The 25,264-nt window shown below is 44.5% G+C and overlaps 1 protein-coding gene across 1 annotated transcript in view; it reads right to left on the reverse strand.

Moving 5' to 3' along the window:
• TSGA10 (testis specific 10) overlaps nt 1-25,264 on the reverse strand; it is a 607,624-nt gene that overhangs the window by 556,200 nt on the left and 26,160 nt on the right. Inside the window, exon 3 of the mRNA XM_029604773.1 lies at nt 23,611-23,676. Coding sequence (XP_029460633.1) covers nt 23,611-23,676 — 66 coding nt within the window. The remainder of the gene's footprint in view (nt 1-23,610; nt 23,677-25,264) is intronic.

Here is a 25,264-nt window from a genome sequence, read left to right on the forward strand (position 1 = left end):
TCTTTATATAGCTCCTGCACCCACGCTAGAAAGGAACCTCCTAGACCCATTTTCTCCATAACTGCGAATAAGAAAGGCCAATATACCCAATCAAACGCCTTTTTGACATCTATGATAAAAATAACGTTGAATCTCCAGAAGTCTTGGTAACATGAAAGTCCAAAACTTTCTGTATATTGTTAGCAGTTGTTCTCCCTGGCATAAAGCCGGCTTGATCTGCTTGGATTAGTTTCCAATTACCCCCCCCCCCCCCCCCCAAAGGCGAAACGCCAAAATGTTTGCTAAAAGTTTCAAGTCTACATTTATGAGCGATATAGCTGCAGATATATGAGCTGCAGAGAATGGGGTCTTTTCCCGGTTTAGGCAAAATAGTGATTCCGGCCACATTCTCAAAGGGGAGAAGCTGTCCTCCATCCCGCAATCTATTAAACATTTTAGTTAGTGGGTTCCGAATTAAAACTCGGAATTTCTTGTAGAAAAAGGGGGTGAACCCATCAATCCTGGGTGACTTCCCCAATCTGAGATCTTTTATTGCCCAATCAACTTCCGAGATAGGCTTCCCCAATTGTTGCTGTTCAAGCTCTGTCAAAACAGGTAATTCGATCCCTTCTAGATAGGAGGAGATATCTCTGTCTGTGGCCACAGTGTCTGGTGAGTATAATTCCTCATAAAATTGCTTAAAGCGTGCCCGAATGGCCTTAGAATCTAATATCATATTCCCAGACCTTTCCTTAATTTGGTAGATTTGTGCTTTTAATTTCCTGGTTTTAACCTATTTGCGAGCATCCTACTATTTTTGTCACCGAACTCATAAAATTGTTGTTTGAGCAGGTCCAAACCAAAAGCTACTCTCTCCATATCTACAGACAGAATTTCATTCCTTTTTTGATCCAGTCGCCCAGCCGGAATAGAGCCTGGATGTGATTTATCTTGCTGTTCCAGCTGACTAAGCTCTTGTAATAAAACTGACCATTTTTCCTCCTCCTTTTTCTTATGAAAGAATCCCAATCCTATCAAGTGTCCCTGTATTACTGCTTTCAACCCCTTCCAAACCGAGATAGGTGAGGATTCCTCCAGGTCATTCAATAACAGATAATCCTCAATGACTTCCCCAATGCGCTTTATATACCTCCAGAACATTATACCAATATCCCTATCTAGCAGAGAAACCTCCCACCACACTGGTGCATTGTCCAACCATGTAATACACTCAACGTCAGACTTACAAGTGCGGGAGATTAGATCTTTTGTAATCAAGAAAAAGCCTATCCTAAAGTAGGAGTCGTGTGGGTGGGAGTAAAACGTGTAGTTCCTGCTAGAAGGAACAACAAGCACCAAATATCAACTAGCTGTCATTTATTTCCTCATTAAATTTGTGAGAAAATTCCTATCCTTCCTCCCCCCTCTCATAGTCCCTGAGAAAGTATCAAGACGGGGGGAATAAGAAACATTAAAATCTCCCGCCATGACAATGCTACTCCCCACATGTTCACCCAATTGTTTATTAATCTCATCTAGCAAAACAGACTGAGGTGTATTTGGACAATAGAGATTCACTAATAAAAGTTTTGTGCTATTAATATCTATGAAAACTATCAAATACCGACCATTAGGATCAAAATAACATTCTAACACTTGAACAATTGCATGCTGGGAAAAACATATCCCCACACCGCTATATCTACTGGACGATGTGGATGGCGCAAAAGGTTGTAATAGGAAGCGGGTGGAGGCCAGCAGACACTCGTCTCTACATCACAGATACGTCTCTTGCACAAATGCCACTGTGGCTTATAACCTATTAAGTTCACAAAATAGCATTTGACGCTTACAGGAAGAGTTTAAGCCCTTTACATTCAAAGAAACACATTTTATATTAACCATCGACCTTCCATATCACCTCCCCAGACTTCCCCTTTACCTCGTCCCCTTCTCCCTACTTCCTATACACAAATTAGTATGGCCTCCACTCCCACCTCCCCAAACAGGTATTACCACCCTGTATAACCACCCAGCCCCCAAAATCCCCTTGCCCAGGCAAACAATTCCCCCCTCCCTTTGCGCCCCCCCCCCCAGTCCACCCCTCCGCCCCATAGAATAACCCAAGAGAACCCTTATCTACAAAAAGTGTAGACCCCTATCAATGTGAGAAATGAGCCCTCCTTCCATCCCCCCCCTTTCCCGGGTCCCAAAAATTACACTAATCATCCTCTCATCATCATAAAGAACTGATGTCTTATTGCCTGAAAGAAAAAACTGCAGTTATTAGATATGTGTCAGAAGCACTCCAGAAATATACTCAATTGAATAGTCGCATGGAAGACCAGTCGAAGTTCAATGAGGGCTCAATCTAGCCCCATATCAACATGGCAGACTCCAAAGAATCCGAATGCCCCTTGTAGCCGGATCGCTCTGATCTCCTGCCAGGATCAGGAGCAAGGTAGTCTCTATATTCAATACATCCGAACAGGAGAAAACGAGGAGGTTCCATCTGAATTCCTGGTGAGACGGAAACGAGCAAGTGTGTAAGCCAGAGTTGGGGGGCCATGCAGCATGTATGTGAGAGATAATATAAGGGAGTTTGTGTGAGAATGAACAATTATGCTAGAACGTGTATATATGTATATATAAGAGGAGAAAGTTTGTGCATGCGTCCTATCTCTGACTAATCCATGACAATCTCAGGGTGACTGGAATCTAAAGTTACCAGATATGGAGAGCAAGGGATTTTTTTTAGCCTTAGTTTTAATTATTGGGTGTTATTTGATGCATCTGCCATTTTGAAATATTTTATTGATTGGAAAATAAAAATGTTAAATATTTTTAATCATTTGAAATATTTATTATTTTTATGAGTATGGTTTTACTATTATGATTGATAGTTTATATATATCTTGATTTTATTGTTTGATGTTTAATGAAGAATGGTATGTTTCTGTTTCTCCATCGCTGCACTGCATATGGAGTCTGCCTTGTTATGTTTTCCATGTCAGTTTTTGTTTGCATGTTTCTAGTTAACCTCAGAATTATTTTCCCTTTATTCTGTATTTGGTGAGGGTCTGTGTTTCTGTATGCGTGACTGAGGTGAGTTATTCTGCAAGTGAGTAGTTTCTGTACAGGGATCTATAATAGCTTGGTTTGTTCTGTTATCCTAATATCTGGTGAATTGGTGTTTTAGGGTCTGGTGTAATGTCTGCAATGTTACCTTTTCATAGGTAGGGTTGTTAGTGTTTGAAATCTGGCAGTTAGTGCAGTTTTCATATGGAAGGTTTAAGAACATGCCATACTGGGTCAGACCAAGGGTCCATCAAGCCCAGCATCCTGTTTCCAACAGTGGCCAATCCAGGCTATAAGAACCTGGCAAGTACCCAAAAACTAAGTCTATTCCATGTTACCATTGCTAATGGCAGTGGCTATTCTCTAAGGCAGCGGTTCTCAACCGGTGCGTCGCGACACACTAGTGTGTCGCCAAGCACCGGCAGGTGTGTCGCGTGGCTCCCGGTCCCTCCCGCTGCTCGTTCTTCCCTGCTGCCGTTGCCGCCGGGCTATCAGCACGTTCAAGCCCAGCGGGAACGGCAGCGGTGCAAAAAAAAAAAAAAAGCTGTGGCATCCACGGCTGGCCTTTTCTTCTTCCCGCGCCTGCATCCCCCCCCCCCGACCCGGAACAGGAAGTGGTGCGCGGGAAGAAGAAAGGCCGTGCCGCAAGAGAACCCACGCCTCGCGCATGCCATCACGGCACACATGGGGAAGCGCTGCTGCGGCCGTATGGCCAACCGGTCTTCCTGTTCGGAGGGGGGGGGGGAGCGGAAGCGTCGCGCGCAGCTTCCGCTTCCTCCCCCCAATGCAGGAAGATCAGCTGCCTCTCCTGCTGCCACCGGCCTCCTGCTATCTTCGGGCGTCGGGCCGTATGGTCCGCCGATCTTCCTGTCGGGGGGGGGGGGGGGGGAGGGAGGAAGCGGACGTTGTGCGCTGCGCTTCCGCTACCCCCTCCCCCGACAGGAAGTTCGGACGCCCGAAGATAGCAGGAGTCCGGTGGCAGCAGGAGAGGCCAGCTGATCTTCCTGCTCTGGGGGAGAAAGTGGAAGGGAAAGGAGAGAGCAGCATAAGCCTCCCACGATCGATGGAATTCTTCCTTCTTGGCCTGCGGGGGCTGGAGGAGGAGGAGCAGCTACCGTTTGTGCTTGGGGGGGGGGGGGGGGGGGGGAGAGGAAGTGAGTGATAGAAAGAGAGAGAAACAGCCAGCCTGTGTGTAAGTGAGAGAATGTGTGTGATTGAGAGCCTGTGTGTAAGTGAGAGAATGTATTTGATCGAGAGTATGTGTGTGTGATTGAGAGAAACTGGTCAGAGAGCTGATGTATGTGTATATGTGAGAGACAATGAAAGTGACTGCTCAAGGAGATGACTGATGTGTATGTGAGAGTGTGAGACAGTCAGGGATGTGTGTGTGAGAGAGAGAGAGAGAGAAAAAGCATGGAAGTGAGAAATCTGGGTATGTGAGAAAGCATGGGAGTAAGAAGCCTGGTGTTGTGGGGGTGTATGTGAAAGAAAGCATGGGAGTGAGAAGCCTGATTATGTGAGAGAGAGCATGGGAGTGGGAAGCCTGTGTGTGTGCATGTATATGAGAGAGACTGGTTGGTAAGGTGACGGTGTGACTGGTGTGTATGTGAATGTGAGAGAGAGAATGTGATTCAGGGAATGAGAAGCCTGTGCACGTGGAGAGCGAGCATGGAAATGAGAGACAGACTGGGTGTGTGTGTGTGTGTGTGTGTGTGTGTGTGTGTGTAACAGAGAAAGTGATTATGGGAATGAGAAGCCTGTGCATGTGAAGAGAGTGAGCATGGGAGTGAGAACCTGGGTGTGTGTGAGACACAGCATGGGAGGGAGAAGCCTGTGTATGTAAGACAGAACATGGAAGTGGGAAGCCTGTGTGTGTGTGTGTGTATGCATGAGAGAGATCAGGTGACGGGTGTGTGTGAGAGAGAGAGAGAGAAAGTGATTATGGGAATGAGAAGCCTGTGCAGGTGAAGAGTGGGCATGGGAGTGAGAAACCTGTGTGTGTGTGTGAGACACAGCATGGGAGTGAGAAGCCTGTATATCTGAAAGAGAACATGAGAGTGGGAAGCCTATGTGTGTGTGTATATGCATGAGAGAGATCAGGTGACTGGTGTGTGTTTGTGTGTATGTGAGAGAGAGAAAGAAAGTGATTATGGGAATAAGAAGCCTGTGCATGTGAAGAGTGAGCATGGGAGTGAGAAAGCTGGGAGTGTGTGAGATACAGCACGGGAGTGAGAAGCCTGTATATCTGAAAGAGAACATGGGAGTGGGAAGCCTGTGTGTGTGTGTATGCATGAGAGAGATCAGGTGACTGGTGTGTGTGTATGTGGGAGAGAAAGAAAGTGATTATGAGAATGAGAAGCCTGTGCATGTGGAGAGAACAAGCATGGGAGTGAGAGACTGGTGAGTGTATGTGAGAAAGAGAAAGTGATTATGAGAGTGAGAAGCCCATATATGTAAGTGGAACACGGGAGTGGGAAGCCTGTGTGTGTGTGTATGGCATGAGAGAAACTGTTCAGGAAGGTGACTGGTGTGTTTGTCAAAGACTGGGAGATGATTGGTGTGTGAGAGACAGAAACTGGTCATGGGGGCATGACTGGTATGGTGTGTGTGTGTGTGTGTGTGTGTGTGTGTGTGTGTGTGTGTGTGTGTGTGTGTGTGTGTGAGACATGGGCCCTAAGGAAGAGGACCATGAGTATAGAGCTTAGCCACTACTGCTGCTTCTGGTGTGTGCTACAGCCTGCATGGAAGAGGAGTAGGAGAGCTGCTGGAGGGGGTAAGTAAAGGTGGCTTTTTAAGTTTATTTTTCTTGATTGACTGCTATTTTAATTATTTAATATTATGTGATGTGTCTGCTTTTTTTGAAATATTTTATTGGTGTTGTTTGGAGAATTTTTAATAGTTTTTATGAGTTTTTAATTGTTGGATGTTATTCTGTTCATAGTTGTTGTGAAACATTTATTCTGCTTATTAGCTTAGTTTTACAATTATTTCTGTGTGGGGATCTATAGCTGCTTGCTAGTTCTGTTTTCCTAATAAGAGGTGTATTGGTTTTTAGGGCCTGATTTAATATTTGTAGTGTTGCCTTTTCATAGATAGGGTTGCTCCTGTTTGAGTGTATTCCATAATACAGGTGTAACTGTGTGTGGATTAGTTTATGTGCATTACTACAGATCCTGGGAGTATGTTAGGTCGGTTCTGTGTCTGTTACAGAGATATTTTACTAGCATGTAAGTGTTTTATCAGTCTTATTTGTTGCGTTTTCTCAAGAGGACATGCATTGGTGGTAAACTGCTGTCTTTTCATAAGTAGGGCTATTGAGCCTGAAAGTAGAAGGAGTTTGAGTTGCTGTTACTGAGATGACACCAGAACCAGAATATCTTTTTTGTAGAGTGAGTTGAATGGGGAATGTCATAATTCTGCTTTACATCCATTATTGTGGATCAGGAGGGTTCCCGTGGATGCAAACTGTACATTTACATCTAGCCCTGTGACGATCATGGGTCAGTGTGTCACGCATGTGAGAACCATCTGTCAGGTGTGTCCCGACAGAAAAAAGGTTGAGAACCACTGCTCTAAGGGGTAGATTTTCAAACCGCGCGATTTGGCCTACTTTTGCTGGCGCATCAGGCGCAAGCAAAAGTACGCTGGATTTTAGTAGATACGCGTGGAGCCGCGTGTATCCGCTAAAATCCGGGATCGGCGCACGCAAGGCTATGGATTCTGTATAGCCGGCGCGCGCCGAGCCGCGCAGCCTACCTCCGTTCCCTCCGAGGCCGCTCCGATTTCGGAGCGGCCTCGGAGGGAACTTTCTTTTGCCCTCCCCTCACCTTCCCCTCCCTTCCCCTACCTAACCCACCCGCCCGGCCCTGTCTAAACCCCATCCTTACCTTTGTCGGGGGATTTACGCCTCCTGGAGGGAGGCGTAAATCCCTGCGCGCCAGCGGGCCGCTAGCGCGCCGGGACACGACCTGGGGGCGGGTACGGAGGGCGCGGCCATGCCCCCGGACCGCCCGGGCCGTAACCACGCCCCCGGGCCCGCCCCCAAAACGCTGCCGACATGCCCCAAAAACGGCGCGGCGCTCGGCCCCGCCCCCAACATGCCCCCCCTCCGAAAACCCCGGGACTTACGCGAGTCCCGGGGCTCTGCGCGCGCCGGTAGTCCTATGTAAAATAGGCTCACCGGCGCGCAGGGCCCTGCTCCCCTAAATCCGCCCGGATTTGGGCGGATTTAGGTGAGCAGGGCTCTTAAAATCCGCCCCTAAGTGAACTTAAGCAGGTAATGGACTTCTCCTCCAAGAACTTATACAATCCTTTTTTAAACACAGCTATACTAACTGCACTAACCACATTCTCTGGCAACAAATTCCAGAGTTTAATTGTGCGTTGAGTAAAAAAGAACTTTCTCCGATTAGTTTTAAATGTGCCCCATGCTAACTTCATGGAGTGTCCCCTAGTCCTTCTACTATCCGAAAGAGTAAATAACCGATTCACATCTACCCGTTCTAGACCTCTCATGATTTTAAACACCTCCATCATATCCCCCCTCAGTCGTCTCTTCTCCAAGCTGAAAAGTCCTAACCTCTTTAGTCTTTCCTCATAGGGGAGTTGTTCCATTCCCCTTATCATTTTGGTAGCCCTTCTCTGTACCTTCTCCATCACAATTATATCTTTTTTGAGATGCGGCGACCAGAATTGTACACAGTATTCAATGTGCGGTCTCACCATGGAGCGATACAGAGGCATTATGACATTTTCTGTTTATTCACCATTCCTTTTCTAATAATTCCCAACATTCTGTTTGCTTTTTTGACTGCCGCAGCACACTGCACCTACGATTTCAATGTGTTATCCACTATGACACCTAGATCTCTTTCTTGGGTTGTAGCACCTAATATGGAACCCAACATTGTGTAATTACAGCATGGGTTATTTTTCCCTATATGCATCACCTTGCACTTATCCACATTAAATTTCATCTGCCATTTGGATGCCCAATTTTCCAGTCTCACAAAGTCTTCCTGCAATTTATCACAATCTGCTTGTGATTTAACTACTCTGAACAATTTTGTGTCATCTGCAAATTTGATTATCTCACTCGTCGTATTTCTTTCCAGATCATTTATAAATATATTGAACAGTAAGGGTCCCAATACAGATCCCTGAGGCACTCCACTGTCCACTCCCTTCCACTGAGAAAATTGCCCATTTAATCCTACTCTCTGTTTTCTGTCTTTTAGCCAGTTTGCAATCCACGAAAGGACATCGCCACCTATCCCATGACTTTTTACTTTTCCTAGAAGCCTCTCATGAGGAACTTTGTCAAACGCCTTCTGAAAATCCAAGTATACTATATCTACCGGTTCACCTTTATCCACATGTTTATTAACTCCTTCAAAAAAGTGAAGCAGATTTGTGAGGCAAGACTAGCCCTGGGTAAAGCCAATCTGACTTTGTTCCATTAAACCATGTCTTTCTATATGTTCTGTGATTTTGATGTTTAGAACACTTTCCACTATTTTTTTCATAAACAGCCTAATTTCATCAAAACAGGCTACAAATTTCTCCAGGACTCGTCCTTTGCTCAGCCATCGGACATTATTGTACATAAGTAAACAATTATACACCTCCTCAAGAAGTGCTTGAAACTGTCGAAAATTCAAAGCACGAGCCATGATCTAATTCACCATTTTTGTAACATCTTTGAGGACATCATCACATTTTTTGCTGCTTTCCCTGGCACAAAGAGCTTCTTGATGTATAATACAATGGAACTGAATGACTTGATGTTTTGTTTCTTTAACAAAGAACTGTATGAAACCAGATGTTGCCCCCACCATAGAAGGTGCCCCATCACTAGTAATTGAAACCACTTTTTCTGGTCTTATGTCTTGTGGCAAAAAAGCCTCCATCACAGCATTGTAGATATCTATCCCTTGTGTTCTTTCAGGCAAAGACACCAGTTTCACCAGCTCTTCTGTCATAGAAACATAGAAATGACGGCAGAAGAAGACCAAACGGCCCATCTAGTCTGCCCAGCAAGCTTTCACACTTTTTTTTTCATACTTAGCTGTTACTCTTGGCCCTTATAAGTAACTTTTTGGTTCTATTTCCCTTCCATCCCCGCCATCGATATAGATAGCAGTGCTGGTGCTGCATCTAAGTGAAGTATCTAGCTAATTGTTTAAGGGTAGTAACCGCCATTATAAGCAAACTACTCCCACGCTTGTTTACCCAGCCTGTGCAATTCAGTCCTTGTTGGTTGTTGTCTGAATATAAATCCTCTTTTCTACATTCCCCCCTGCCGTTGAAGCAGTGAGCTGCGCTGGATATGTATTCCAAGTGAAGTATCAGGCTTAATTGATTCTGGGTAGTAACCACCGTACAAGCAAGATACTCCCCTGCTTTTTTGTGGATGCAAATCCTTTTTTCCACATTTCCTCTTGCCGTTGAAGCATAGAGTAATGTTGGTGTCGCATTAATCATGAAGAAATACTTCCTGACATTGGTTCTGAGTCTTCCTCCCTGGAGCTTCAAATCATGACCCCTAGTTCTACTGATTTTTTTCCGATGGAAAAGGTTTGTCGTTGTCTTTGGATTATTAAAACCTTTCAAGTATCTGACAGTCATATCACCTCTGCTCCTCCTTTCCTCCAGGGTGTATATATTTAGATTCTTCAATCTCTCCTCATAAGTCATTCGATGAAGACCATCCACCTTTTTGGTCGCCTTTCTCTGAATTGCCTCCATCTTGTCTCTGTCTCTTAAGAGATACGGTCTCCAGAACTGAACACAGTACTCCAGGTGAGGCCTCACCAAGGATTGATACAAGGGAATAATCACTTCCCTTTTCTTTTTTTTTATTTGCAATTTTTATTGCTGTTATGTGTAAACATTGATAAACAAGATGTGCAATAAACATAGAATCAAACAGCATCATACAATTGAAAATTAAAACAGTGTACAATGTCCCTTCCCTCCCCCCATCATGCTATATAAAATAAGTGATTGTCAAGTCATTGATTTATCGCTCCAACTGCATATTACGTGTGATCTAGGGTCAAGCTGATGTTGAAAAACTTAAAGAGATGTAAAGTTCAGATGTCTCCAGGAAATATAGGGCTGCCAAACAGGATTAAATTTGGAAAGACGATGGTACTTCAGCGCAGTTAATCGGTAGAGAGTGCATACTCCATCTAAACATCACAGAATTTCGTCCGTGGTGGGTGGATGGGGTCTTTTCCATGTGGTCGCTATCTCTATCTTAGTGGCCGTGCAGATTTGTTGTATAAGAGTTTGTGTATGCACTGAAAAGGTGTCAAAGATAAATAAGAGTGCCTGTTCTTTGGAGAGAGTGTAGAAGACATTAAGTAGATCAGATAACAACATTGAGACATATGCCCAAACAGGTTGGATGAGGGTACAGTCCCACCACAAATGCAAGTATGTTCCAGGCTGATGGCATTTACGCCAGCATTGAGGGTAGACACTTGAGTAGCAGTGATGCAGTCTAGTCAGTGTTAGATGCCAGTGGTAGAGTAATTTGTAATTGGCTTTGATGATTCGAGTTGGATTTTCAGAAGGCGTTTGACAAAGTTCCTCATGAAAGGCTTCTAGGAAAAAGTAAAAAGTCATGGGATAGGTGGCAATGTCCTTTCATGGACTGCAAACTGGCTAAAAGACAGGAAACAGAGAGTAGGATTAAATGGACAATTTTCTCAGTGGAAGGTAGTGGACAGTGGAGTGCCTCAGGGATCTGTATTGGGACCCTTACTTTTCAATATATTTATAAATGATCTGGAAAGAAATACAACGAGTGAGATAATCAAATTTGCAGATGACACAAAATTGTTCAGAGTAGTTAAATCACAAGCAGATTGTGATAAATTGCAGGAAGACCTTGTGAGACTGGAAAATTGGGCATCCAAATGGCAGATGAAATTTAATGTGGATAAGTGCAAGGTGATGCATATAGGGAAAAATAACCCATGCTATAATTACACAATGTTGGGTTCCATATTAGGTGCTACAACCCAAGAAAGAGATCTAGGTGTCATAGTGGATAACACATTGAAATCGTCGGTTCAGTGTGCTGGGGCAGTCAAAAAAGCAAACAGAATGTTAGGAATTATTAGAAAGGGAATGGTGAATAAAACAGAAAATGTCATAATGCCTCTGTATCGCTCCATGGTGAGACCGCACCTTGAATACTGTGTACAATTCTGGTCGCCGCATCTCAAAAAAGATATACTTGCGATGGAGAAGGTACAGAGAAGGGCTACGAAAATGATAAGGGGAATGGAACAGCTCCCCTATGAGGAAAGACTAAAGAGGTTAGGACTTTTCAGCTTGGAGAAGAGACGGCTGAGGGGGGATATGATAGAGATGTTTAAAATTATGAGAGGTCTAGAACGGGTAGATGTGAATCGGTTATTTACTCTTTCGGATAATAGAAAAACTAGGGGGCACTCCATGAAGTTAGCATGGGGCACATTTAAAACTAATCGGAGAAAGTTCTTTTTTACTCAACGCACAATTAAACTCTGGAATTTGTTGCCAGAAGATGTGGTTAGTGCAGTTAATATAGCTGTGTTTATCTAAGTCTATATCAACTTTCCTAATGAGGGGGGTGTAATTGAGCTGGAAGAGATCTGATATATTATTGCTAATATAAACCCCTAAATATTTAAGTTTAGAGGGCACCCATTTAAAAGCATGAGAGTCTAGCAGGGTGTGAACCATAACAGGCAGACAAGAAATGTTTAAAATCTCTAACTTGTCCCAGTTGATTTTGAAACCAGATATGGCACTAAAGTGGGCCAATTCAGCTTCTATCTCTGGGAGGGATATAGTGGGATTACATACTGAGAATATAATATCATCTGCAAAAAGAGACATTTTGGATTCATATGAGTTTAGAGAAAAGCCTTGCACTTCCAGGTTGGTCCGTATATTAATGGCTAATGGTTCAAGAAAAATAGCAAATAAGCGGGAAAGGGGGCACCCCTGTCTCGTGCCTCGTCTTACTGGAAAGGGGGTGGTGTATTGGTAGTTAATTTTCAGGCTAGCCGATGGTGAGTTATAAAGAGCCTGAATCCAGTTTTGAAAGAAGGCGGCCAAATTCCATTGCTTGGAGGGTTTGGAATAGAAAAGGCCAGTGGACCATGTCAAAGGCCTTTTCAGCATCTATGGCCAGTAGTAAGTGTTCTTCCTTTTGGTGGGTAGTACCCCAGATAATATTAATGATTTTACGGACATTGTCACTAGCCATACGTCCAGGGATGAAACCCGCCTGGTCTGGATGAATAATTTGAGCTATGAAGCAATTCAGCCTATCAGCTAGAATTTTGGCTAGTATTTTGAGATCTAAGTTGATCAATGAAATTGGGGGATAGGATGCGCATAAAGCGGGGTCTCTGCCTGGTTTGGCTATGATGGTAATTCCGGCTTTATTAGCATCTGGGTTCAATGCTCCACCCTCCCGTAAAAAACTGAAGTGATTCTGTAAGTGTGGTGCTATAATAGAGCTAAATGATTTGTAGAATTTGGCTGTTAGACCATCGGGTCCCAGCGCCCTTCTCACTGTAAGGTTTTTATGGCAACGAGTATTTCTGGGGTTGTGATTTCAGCATTTAATCAGTCACTCATCTCTAATATGAGATGGGGCAGAGTAAGAGATTGAAGATATTGGATTATGTCTGAAGTCTGAATATGGGATTCAGCAGAATATAATTCTTGCTAAAATTTGAGGAATTGTTGGGTGATAGCCAAATTAGTAGATTCAACTTGACCCTTCTCATTTTTAATTTTAAGGATATGGTTCTGGAAAGTTTGCTTTTTTAATTGATGTGCTAAGATCCTGCCAGCTCGATTTCCCCCCTCAAAATGGGTTTGTCTGGTAAGATTTAATACATGTGTGATATGATCTAGATCTAGTCTGTGCAAATCATCTCTAGCTTTAGAAAGCTGAGCTAGTATCTGCTTGGATCCCGTTTTGACATGCTGGTGTTGCGGTCTGCACCGCTTCCCCTCTCTTCCCTGTGACCAGCGCCTACATCCGCGTCTGGGGACGCCGCACTCCGCGGTCTCCAGGACCCAAAGACGCGCTCAGTTCCATGTGGCATCCGCCATTTGCCTGTCTCTCTCACTGCGGTCGCGCGCGCGAGTACGGCCACTTTGAGCGCCCAGAACCCGGAAGTCAAGCCCCGCCTGCGCTGATGACGTCACGCTCTGAGACAGATATAACCAGCGTCCGGACGTTCCATCATCGCCTTGCAACGAGGTTCACTACAGTCTGTAGTTCTGAGTTGCGCTTCGTCTTGCTGAGTTCCTGCCGCTGACCTTGGAGTTCCTGACTACGCTCTGCCTGCTGCCTGCCTCGACCCCGGTTCATCCCTGACTACGCTCTGCCTGCTGCCTGCCTCGACCCCAGTTCGTCCCTGACTACGCTCTGCTGCCGCCTGCCTTGGATTCCGGCTCGTCTCTGTTCCTGCTTCAGCCTTCAGCCTTGCCTACACCTGCTGGCTGCGGACCCTGCTCCAGGTTTCTACTTGCTCCTACTCACGTCTGCTCACTTAGAGACTCTATTACCTTTGGACTTCCTGGTTCTCTATTGCTGGACTCTCTCTCTAGTACCCAAGTCCCAAGGTGCCAGAACCCTACGGGCCCCTCCTGGGGGGTTCTGGGTACCCGGGTGAAGATCTTGTGCTAGACTCAATTACCATTGGACTTCCTGGTTCTCTGTTACTGGACTCTCTCTCTGGTACCTAAGTCCCAAGGAGCCAGGACCCTACGGGCTCCTCCTGGGGGGGTTCCTGGTTTCCGGGCAATCACCTGGTGAACACTTTGAGCCTTGGCTCCGCCTCCCGGCCTACCCCGCCTCTCGTGGTAGGTCGGCCCTAGGGTCCACTATTCCACAGCAGTACCCAACTGCAACAGCTGGTGAGTGAGTTCTGCAATCTTAGCCCGCAGTAGGGAACAAGCCGCCTCTCTCTGTTTTTTTAATATAGGATGAGTGGGAAATAAAGTGACCTCTGATATATGATTTAAAGCAATCCCACACCATAATCGGGGAGGTAACTGAGCCAACATCAATTGTAAAGAAATCACTAATTACCTGTCTAGAGGCCTGTACAAAAGCAGGGTCTTGTAAAAGAGAATCATTAAGCCTCCAAAATTTACAGCCATGGTCTCTCGTAGGTAATTGGAGTGTTAAAGAAATGGGAGCATGGTCGGACCAGGAAACTAATCCCACCTCGGGGTTGCGGACCCAATGAAAGAGGGATTTATCTACCATCAGGTAGTCAGTCAATTTGTGAGTAGGAATTATGCGATTTGGAGTAAAATGAGTAGGACCGTGAGTGTGGGAAGGTAATCCTCCAAGAGTCTACTAAGTTATGCTCAGTTAAAAGTTCTTTAAGAGCTCTAGAATGAACCATGACCATATGGGAATGCCCCTTGGAGGTATCTAAGGAGGGGGACACGGTTACATTAAAATCACCCCCCATTATTAAATGTCCAGAAAAATGTTGAGTTACAATGTGTTGGAGATGCTTAAAGAAAACACCCTGTTCCCTGTTAGGAGCATACAAGTTAAGAAATGTGAAGTCAGAATCATACATGGTAACACAGAGCAATAAATAGCTACCTTGAGGGTCCGAGATGCACTTCTTACATTCAAAAACCAGGCGCGATGCAAACAAAATACCCACTCCCGCATACTTGGCAGACTTGTTAGCTGCAGAGTAATATTGGTGATTAAATTATGAGGATTTCATGAGAGATTCATACCAACGAGTGAGATGCATCTCCTGTGCAAATACAATGTCTGATGTGGAAACTACTAGTTCCTTATAGAAAAGGGAACGCTTTTGAAGAGCATTAAGGCCCTTGGTATTGATGGAAAGTATTTTTAGCGTAGCCATATTAGCACTAATAGGTAAATTATGAAAAGGATTTGGAATGTATCAGCTCCAAGGATTAAGCAAAGAATACCATCTATGGTACTTCCAGGTAGTGTGAAAGTATCATAATCCTGGAGAATGAACTGTATAGTTATGTCAATGAGGATATGATATGAGTATTAAAGGTTGACCAACCACTAGCAAAAAATATGCAGCGTGGAGGTGTGACAAATCAAGGACTGAGGTAACAATGAAATTAGCATGAACCCTGTGAGGACTATTTCAGTCCTGAAAACCCAAAGAATGCTGCCTGCTGTACCCTCCATGCAGGTCTACTCCCATCCCGGTGCGGGGGAATGAAAGTTGTCACAAAGGAGAGAGCTGGTACTCCACCAACTCACACCAAACCACAGCTTATAAGACAAAATTGAATTAAACAGCACAACTGCGTCCAACAAACAGTGAAACTCGTTAACATAGATATCAGAAAATATAATCCTGAAAAGTTAAGGGCTCAGTGGCACTGAGCCTAGTGGCCCCAGATTTCCTCATAAGGAATGCATAAGAAAAACTTAGGGAGGACCATGGCAGGTATAGGAACCCCCGGATTGCCTACGCCAGAGCTTTCCAAACTTTTCATGTTGGTGACACACTTTTTAGAAAAACATAATTTCGTGACACAGTAATTCAGTCTACCAGCAAACCAGAAGTTAAAGGTTAAACGAACAAAATGTATTTCAACAATTTATGTATGTTTCCTTAAATATATACATAAATAGGTTGTGTTGTGAAACATTTTATCTCATAATAAATATTTGCAGGCTTCCACGGCATAGAGAAAGTGCTACTCTTGCACATTCCCAAAGATTACATGTGCCAATCACTAAAAAGTAATTTTTTTTTTTACCTTTGCTGTCTGATCTTAGTTTTCTAATCGGTTGGTCACAGGCTTTTTTTTCCACCTTTCCTTTCTTGTTTTTTTGCCAATTCCTTTTACAGGGTCTTTTTTTCTATTTCTTTTCTCTCCATCTGTCTTCCCTCAAACACACAATCAGGTTCTCATTCTCACACGCTATCTCACACATTCTCACACACACAGGCTCTCACTCACATGCAATCTCACACATCCACAGCTCTCATTCTCACATGCCTCTCTCTCATAGATACATACATACATACTGTCTCTCTCGTGCACATGCTGTCTCACTCTCACACACACAGGCTCTCTCACTCCTACATGCTCTCTTGCTCAAGCACAGGCTCTCACTGGCACATGCTGTCCCTCTGCACGGGTTGCCGAAGGATGGGCTCTTCAGAGGCCCTGATCTTCCCTGGCCGTGACATGGGATCTTCAGCGGCCCTGCTATCGGGTTTCCTCCTCTTCTCGGGCTGCCGCGACGTGGGATCCGCAGCGGCCCTGCTATCGGGTTTCCTCCTCTTCTCAGGCCGTCGCAACGTGGGATCCGCAACAGCCCATTAATGCTGCTCTTCTTCTGTACGCAGCAGATGCTCCTCCTCCTTCCTGCCCACGCGGCTCCGGCAACGTTTTTCTTCCAGGGCTGCACAGGCAGGAAGGAGGAGGAGTGAACGTGACCCTTTTCTTCGGGCCGTGTTGATGTAAGCTCCACCACTGCCCGCCGATCTTCCTGCTATAGTTCCCTGCTTCCGCCGGCCCTGTGGACCGGGCGACACACCTCCACACTACAGGCGACACACTAATGTGTCCCGACACACACTTTGGAAAGCTCTGGCCTACGCAGACAGCTGTTTCGCTTTCCCACCCGCTGCCAAGCCGGGTAAGGAGGACAGATATTATTGGATCCTGAAGGTTTCTGTGATGTCTGCGAGACGGTGTAGCCAAGAACCATGAGGCTGGGAATAGCCTCTTCTGGGGTCAAGCATTTGTGTGTGATACCATCTAGAGAGTAGGAAAGTCCAAATGGATGTGTCCATCTGTATTTCACAATTTTACTACGAAGAAAAGATGTGATTTATCTAAAGGATTGCAGATTCTGGAGGGTTGCCAATGAGAGATCTAGGAATATGGCAATGTTGTGGCTTTCCCATTGCCAATCAGTCCTCTCCCGTGCTGCCGCTGCCACTCTTTCCTTGATTTTAAACTCCATGAAGCAGACGATGTTATCGTGTGAACGGTTAGGCTGTGGGGAGCGCAAGGCCCTATGCGCACAATCAAAATTTATTTCAGGAGGCTCAAACCCATCTGCTTTATGCGTTTCCTGCAGCATAAATAAGCAGAATCTTTGAATTAGGGCATGACAATCTTTCGACGCCGACGTCTCAGGGAAGCCACGGAAGCAGAGATTTCTCTTGGCTCTTAGTAACCTTTTGGTTCTATTACCCTTCCACCCCCACCATTAATGTAGAGAGCAGTGTTGGAGCTGCATCTAAATGAAATATCTAGCTTAATTAGTTAGGAGTAGTAACCGCCGCAATAAGCAAGCTACACCCACGCTTATTTGTTTACCCAGACTATGTAATTCAATCCTTGTTGGTTGTCTGTATATAGATCCACTTTTCTTCATTCCCCCTGCCGTTGAAGCAGAGAGTTATGCTGGAAATGCTTGAAGTGTCCGACTTTCTCCCCTGCCGTTGAAGCAGAGAGCTATGCTGGATATTCTTGAAGACTTTCTCCCCTGCCGTTGAAGCAGAGAGCTATGCTGGATATGCTTGAAGACTTTCTCCCCTGCCGTTGAAGCAGAGAGCTATGCTGGATATGCTTGAAGTGTCAGACTTTCTCCCCTGCCGTTGAAGCAGAGAGCTATGCTGGATATTCTTGAAGTGTCCGACTTTCTCCCCTGCCGTTGAAGCAGAGCGCTATGCTGGATATGCTTGAAGTGTCCGACTTTCTCCCCTGCCGTTGAAGCAGAGCGCTATGCTGGATATGCTTGAAGTGTCCGACTTTCTCCCCTGCCGTTGAAGCAGAGAGCTATGCTGGATATGCTTGAAGTGTCCGACTTTCTCCCCTGCCGTTGAAGCAGAGAGCTATGCTGGATATGCTTGAAGACTTTCTCCCCTGCCGTTGAAGCAGAGAGCTATGCTGGATATGCTTGAAGACTTTCTCCCCTGCCGTTGAAGCAGAGAGCTATGCTGGATATGCTTGAAGACTTTCTCCCCTGCCGTTGAAGCAGAGAGCTATGCTGGATATGCTTGAAGTGTCAGACTTTCTCCCCTGCCGTTGAAGCAGAGAGCTATGCTGGATATGCTTGAAGTGTCAGACTTTCTCCCCTGCCGTTGAAGCAGAGAGCTATGCTGGATATGCTTGAAGTATCAGACTTTCTCCCCTGCCACTGAAGCAGAGAGCTATGCTGGATATGCATTGAAAGTGAAGTATCAGGCTTATTTGATTTGGGGTAGTAACTGCCATAAAAAGCAAGCTACTCCCTGCTTTTTTGTGAATGCAAATCTTCCCCCCCCCCCCCCCCCCCCCACATTCATTTACGTCCTCTAGACTTGATGGATACACAGTGTTTATCCCACGCCCCTTTGAAGTCCTTCACAGTTCTGGTCTTCACCACTTCCTCCGGAAGGGCATTCCAGGCATCCACCACCCTCTCCGTGAAGAAATACTTCCTGACATTGGTTCTGAGTCTTCCTCCCTGGAGCTTCAAATCGTGACCCCTGGTTCTGCTGATTTGTTTCCAACAGAAAAGGTTTGTCATTGTCTTTGGATCATTAAAACCTTTCAAGTATCTGAAAGTCTGTATCATATCACCTCTGCACCTCCTTTCCTCCAGGGTGTACATATTTAGATTCTTCAATCTCTCCTCATAAGTCAATCGATGAAGACCTTCCACCTTTTTGGTCGCCCTTCTCTGGACCGCCTCCATCTTGTCTCTGTCTCTTCGGCGATATGGTCTCCAGAACTGAACACAGTATTCCAGGTGAGGCCTCACCAAGGACCTGTACAAGAGGATAATCACTTCCCTTTTCTTACTCGATATTCCTCTCTCTATGCAGCCCAGCATTCTTCTGGCTTTAGCTATCGCCTTGTCACATTGTTTCGCCGACTTCAGATCATTAGACACTATCACCCCAAGGTCTCTCTCCTGCTCCGTGCACATCAGCCCTTCTCCCCCCATCGAATTCAGTTCATTCGGATTTCCACTCCCCATATGCATGACTCTGCACTTCTTGGCATTGAATCTCAGCTGCCATATCTTCGACCACTCTTCCAGCTTCCTTAAATCCAGTCTCATTCTTTCCACTCCTTCCGGCGTGTCCACTCTGTTGCAGATCTTAGTGTCATCCGCAAAAAGACAAACCTTACCTTCTATCCCGTCCGCAATGTCGCTCACAAATATATTGAACAGGACCGGTCCCAACACCGATCCTTGTGGTACACCACTTAAAACCTCCCTCTCTTCAGAGAGCGCTCCATTTACCATCACACATTGTCTTCTGTCCGTCAACCAGTTTGCAATCCAGGCCACCACCTCGGCACTCACTCCTAAGCTTCTCATTTTATTCACCAGTCTCCTGTGGGGGACCGTATCAAAAGCTTTGCTGAAATCCAAGTAGATGACATCGAGTGTTCTTCCTTGATCCAATTCCTTGGTTACCCAGTCAAAATAGTCAATCAGATTTGTCTGACAGGATCTTCCCCTGGTGAATCCATGCTGCCTCTGGTCCATCAATTCTCCCAACTGTAGATAGTTCACTATTCTCTCTTTCAACAGTGACTCCATTACTTTTCCCACCACCGAAGTGAGGCTAACCGGTCTGTAGTTACCAGCCTCTTCTCTGTTCCCACTCTTATGAAGCGGGACCACCACCGCTCTTCTCCAATCACTCGGCACCACTCCCATTTCTAGGGATCTATTGAACAGGTCACACAGCGGACCCCGCCAGCACATCTCTGAGCTTCCTCAGTATCCTGGGATGAACCTCATCAGGCCCCAAGGCTTTGTCCACTTTCAGTTTCTCCAGCTCTTTCCATACATTTTCTACTGTAAATGGAGTTACATCTACTCCACTCCCCTCCAGTATCTTGTTAACTAGCGACGGTCCTTCTCCAGGGTCCTCCTTAGTGAACACAGAACAGAAGTATTTGTTTAATATTTCTGCCATTTCTTCATCTCTCTCCACACATTGATCCTTTCCACCTTTCAATTTCACTATACTACGTTGAACTTTTCTCTTTTCACTGATGTATCTGAAAAATGTTTTGTCACCTCTCTTTACTTCCTTGGCAATTTATTTATTTAACACTTTTTATACCAACCTTCATAGTAATTACCATATCGGATCGGTTTACATTTAACAAGGGTATAACTGAAGCGTAACTAAATTAAATTAAATTAAACAAAAGAGGTGAAATAAGGCAAAGTTACATTCAACAAGGGGTAAGAACTTGGAAGCTAACGTAGCTGGAAGAAAGGTAAAGGCGGATAACAGACAAGAAAATACAATAGAGAATACAGGTTAAAGCTACAGGTGCAATCCTCTCTTCTGCTTGACTTTTTGCTCTCTTGATTAATTTCTTCGTCTCCCTCAGTTCTACCAGATATTCTTCTTTGTACTCCTCCCTTTGGGATCTTTTGTATTTCTTGAGCGTTGTTCTTTTAGCCTTTGTCAGCCACCTCCTTTGAGAACCAGATAGGTTTCATTTTTCTTTTGCTTTTCTTTACTTTTCTAACATATAGATTAGTTGACTTGGCAATTGCTCCTTTTAGATTGGTCCACTGTTGATCCATATCTCTCACATTCTCCCAACCTTTTAGTTCTTCCTCCAGGTACTTCCCCATTTCATCAAAGTTTGTGTTTCTGAATTGCAGAACTCGGGTTTTTGTGCTTCTTTTCCGTATCTTTTTTGTGATATTAAACCATACCGTTTGATGATCACTGGTGCTGAGGTGGGCGCCCACCTGGACATCAGAGACGATATCTCCATTAGTGAGCACTAAGTCAAGTATAGCTCCTTCTCTCGTGGGTTCCAATGAGCATCATATCGGTCAGGGAAAGCATTGGTGCCTCGCTGGGTATTGATGGCCTCCCAGGAACCAGTTCCAACTAGGTTGGTAACACACCGATAAGCACATTGAGCCATTCCAGCAGCGGTTCCAGCAGGGGAGTGCCGGCACCGTTGGTGCTGCTGGTTTGATGCCATGCAACACCCACTGCACCACCACCTGGTCCCTATGCTCCAGTTCCTCCTCGAAAGTTGCCAATACCGAAACCAACTTGGAGGCAGGAGGGGTGGCCAAATCTTCCTTGGATCCCCGACGTGGATCAGCAACTGGCACTAGGACCAGTGAAGACCATCGTGGACCCTGACTTTTCATAGCGGGGTCGCTTCGGGCATCACGGCATAAGCTGGCACCTTCCTGAGCCTAGCACCGTGCATCGAAGGTGACCGGTGCAGATGCTTCCTTGGCTTCCCTCAGTGCTCGGCCAGGTCTTTCCCCGGTGCCAAGGTCGATGACGACGAACCCAATGTCTTTGACTTGGAAGAGACTGACAGAGGTTGGTCCCCAGCACCCTTATCCTCCAACGGCGTCAACAGAACCGATGGCCCCGCTGATGCTGATGGCTCAGTGCCCATTGGTGTGGCTCCCAGGTCCATCAGTGCAAATGCCATCGATGCCGATGGCTTGGACTTCCTCGACCTAAAGAGTTTCACCATCTTGCTGAGCGTGACATCCCTTGGTTTGTTTTTTTTTGTCTGTCTTTTTCGAAAGGTAAAAAAGGAATGTCTTATGTCAGGGGAGGGAAAACTACAGGCCGAGGGCCAGAACCAGCCAATCTTCCACATCCTTGCAACTCACCTACCTTGCGGGCTTTCACTATAAGTTCTGACCTTCCATGTCACACCTCCCTCCATCTATCTCCATGAGCAGCCTGACATCCTCCACAATGGTCATAATGATGTGCTGATATGGACGATGAGAGCCATTGCAGATAATGTTGTGATGCTTGGGCAGGCTGCTGGAGGAAAGTGGTGGTGCAGAAAACGAGATCCTATTGTGAACTCGCACCCAGAGTAGTGAGAGTGGGAAGAGACAGAAAAGGAAGACAGAGGAAATGAGGTAATCTGTTACTGCCACCACCGGGCATGAATGTGAGACAGAGCATGAGTAGCATATATAATATATCACTCCTGCCCTGTATGGACTGCAAGTGTGTTATATGGGTAACTTATCACTGACTCCATGTATGCCATGTCTAAATGTAACATACATAAAGTATATCAAATCCCACACATATATACTCTGTGGGCGGGTGTGTATTATATGGAATGTATATCTCTGTGCCCCACATATACCATGTGATATATGCGATACATATCATCTCAGCCCATATTTATTTCATGTGTATGTAATATATATATTATGTATATCACCTTAGGCCATATATGCATATGTGAGTGAAAGCATGTATGAGCAAGATGAGTGAGAGAGAGAGAAGTATGTGAGTGGGAGAGAAATGAAATGTGTAAGAGAGAGGGAGAGAGGTGTGAGAGAAGGCTTTAAGGAGACCCAAGAGCTCCAAGGGCCCCCCTTCTTTTCCTCAATGGAGGAGCTCCAAAGGTGATCCAACCTTGCCCCTCTTACAAACAAGAGCCAGTAATGTGACCCCAGTTTAAAAAGTTTGTCCACCCTGCCTTTTGCCCTGGCCCTGTCTGTCTATGACCCTTTTCATCTCTGTGAATGCGTGGGGTTTATGCAATCTATGTCGCAATACTGAAAAGGGGTAGTAGGTGACATGCTGTTATTTTCACAGAGCAAATGTGTGATAAAAGCAGCTCAGCTATAAACAGAGAAAGGGAATCCTGCTCCTAGGTTGCCAGGGAGGGTTGGGTAAATTGGCGGGGAGGAACAGAGAGGCCCAAAAGATTGGGGACTGCCACAGGCATGCAAGCACAGATGCAAGATTGTCCTGTGGGAGTGAGGGTGGAGGGACGTGCACCTGCCAGGAAAGAATACCAATGCCTCTCTAGCAGTCCCTGTCCCTCTGGTACTGAAACCTTTTCTACTTACGTTTTAATCAGCGTATGCGTATCTCCTAGGCAAAGCATACAGCATATTCAGCATTGTTCCCTAATGGCTTAATACATACTCAATATGCAGATTCACAGGGTGTATGATAAACTCAAAATTCCTTATATCAGCCTATGAAGTTTATCAATTAGGGGATTTTAAGTAGAGACAGTATTCTATTGCCAGAACACTGGCATCTGGATTGCCTTTATAGTATATCCATGTACAAATCCACAGATAATTTTCAGGTTGGTGGGTTGCAAACTACTATTTTTAAATAGAACATTGTGTTAATATGGGGGGGGAAAAAAAAAAAAAAAAAAAACGACTTCCAGGATTCAAAAATAATGAAGCTTTTGGGACAGAAATCTGTCTTGCCAGATTTTCTCATGGTCAAGAATAAAACCAGTTATTCAACTTTGTCACTGCTTTGCCTATTAGGCAAAGGAATTCAGTGCATCACCCAGCATGTAGTATCTTCACTATGGCAGTCAACACTGTGAATTCCATTGATTATTGTACTGATGAAAGGGAAGAGAGAGGAGAATATTCCTTTAGTTCGTCATTCAGTATAATGCAAATGTCAATGAGTGTAGTTTGATTTCTGAATTTCTTTTCAAATAATTTCCAGCTATGAAATATTTTCTGTAACTTACAAATGTTAGGTTTTTGATTGCATTCTCTAGTTTTTCAATGGTCCTTTGCTGGAGTCTGATTTCTGTCTGAAAAATAGTATAACAGTTGTTATTTATTTTAGTTTGCAGGGAAATCTCTATGGTGACAAGAAAGACAATATTTAAGGTAACATTTCATACAATAAAGTTTAAAAGTAAGGAGCACTGTTTCAAAACAGTGGCACAAGACCCAAAGGACTGGCTTCTTATATTTCTCTTGATTTTATTTTAGAAAAGGCTTTGGTGTATTGTAAAAAAAAAAAAAAAAATGCTCATCCCACAATCACTACCAACATATCTGATTTTACAAAACATGCAGCCAATTAGAGTTCTGTAGCTTACACATTATCAGAATCCATTGCAGCAACAAAAAATTACTGTAATTGTTCTGGGTGAGTAGTTCAGAAGATATAGCCAAAACTGTAACAGTAGCCAGGATTTCAGTAGTATCAGTGTTCTTTTACTATAAATCAATTGCCCTGAAGAATGTGTAGAACATGGTTCATTAAAATTAGACAAGCAATCTCAGGAAGTTAGCTCCCAATTTCTTTCACCCATTTAGTTAAAAACTTTCCTTATATCTGGGTGGGCCTGGAGACATGAGGAAACATACCAGCCCTTAAAGACAGAATGACTATCCACTGAAAAAAAGATTTTACAGACTACGTCTCTGTCCACTGGAACACAAATTCAACAATTAACATGGTCTTAGATGGAGATTTGCTTGTTTATTTATAAAGCTTTATATACCACTTTCCTACACATATGACTAAGATAAAGACAAAAAAAACCTCTCCAACAATTTAGAAGTAGTGTCAGAAATATTTTCTAAAACTATCCATCTGATGAATTCTTCTTACCCATCTACCATTATATTTTGGTTCTCAGAATTAAGAATATCAAAAACTCTAGTTACAGGAGAAATAGAATTCTCAAGGAATTTGTAATACTTTTAAAAAGTAATGACAAAAAGATTGTGTACAGAAGATAAATAAACCAGAAATGTTGTGACTTTAGAGAGAGATTTTATAACAGCCCACATAAGGCTATATAATCTGTCTATAACTTGGACAAAAAGTTCACTTTTAAAATTTACAGGTTGTCTCTGTACATGTGTATGCATACTCACAGACCTGCTCCCAGTGAGGTGTAACTTTCTGCATGCACATTTCTGTGCATACTTTCAAAAATCTAGAATATGCAAGTAAATGCATTCCCTACCTTGAACCTCCCCTAGAATGCCTCTTGCCAGTGCAGGTATAAGTGCATACAAAATACAGCTTCATGCATACTTTGAAAATCAGTTAGAGGGTTGTGCATGCCAAAGTACCACTTATGCATAAACATGTGTTTTATGTGTTTAAGGCATTTTGAAAATGAAGCCCTTAATATTCCACAGCTGCAAATTTAATACTCAGAATATGTAGAACTTAAGGAGGTATATAACAATGCCTAGGATTTGTGGCTCACAGAAAGACCCCACAAGCTGCTGGACTTTTCCCGACACTGCCAGCAACTGGCAGTGAGTGAGGTTGTGGCAGGATGCCACCAGGCTTCCCTCACGCAGCACAGGATGCCATCACAGCTGCTCCTCTGCTCCTTCCCAGATTTCCCCTCCTCACCTCAGGAACAGGTC

This window comes from Rhinatrema bivittatum, chromosome 5, assembly GCF_901001135.1.
Source record: "Rhinatrema bivittatum chromosome 5, aRhiBiv1.1, whole genome shotgun sequence".
NCBI classification, from domain to species: Eukaryota; Metazoa; Chordata; class Amphibia; order Gymnophiona; family Rhinatrematidae; genus Rhinatrema; species Rhinatrema bivittatum.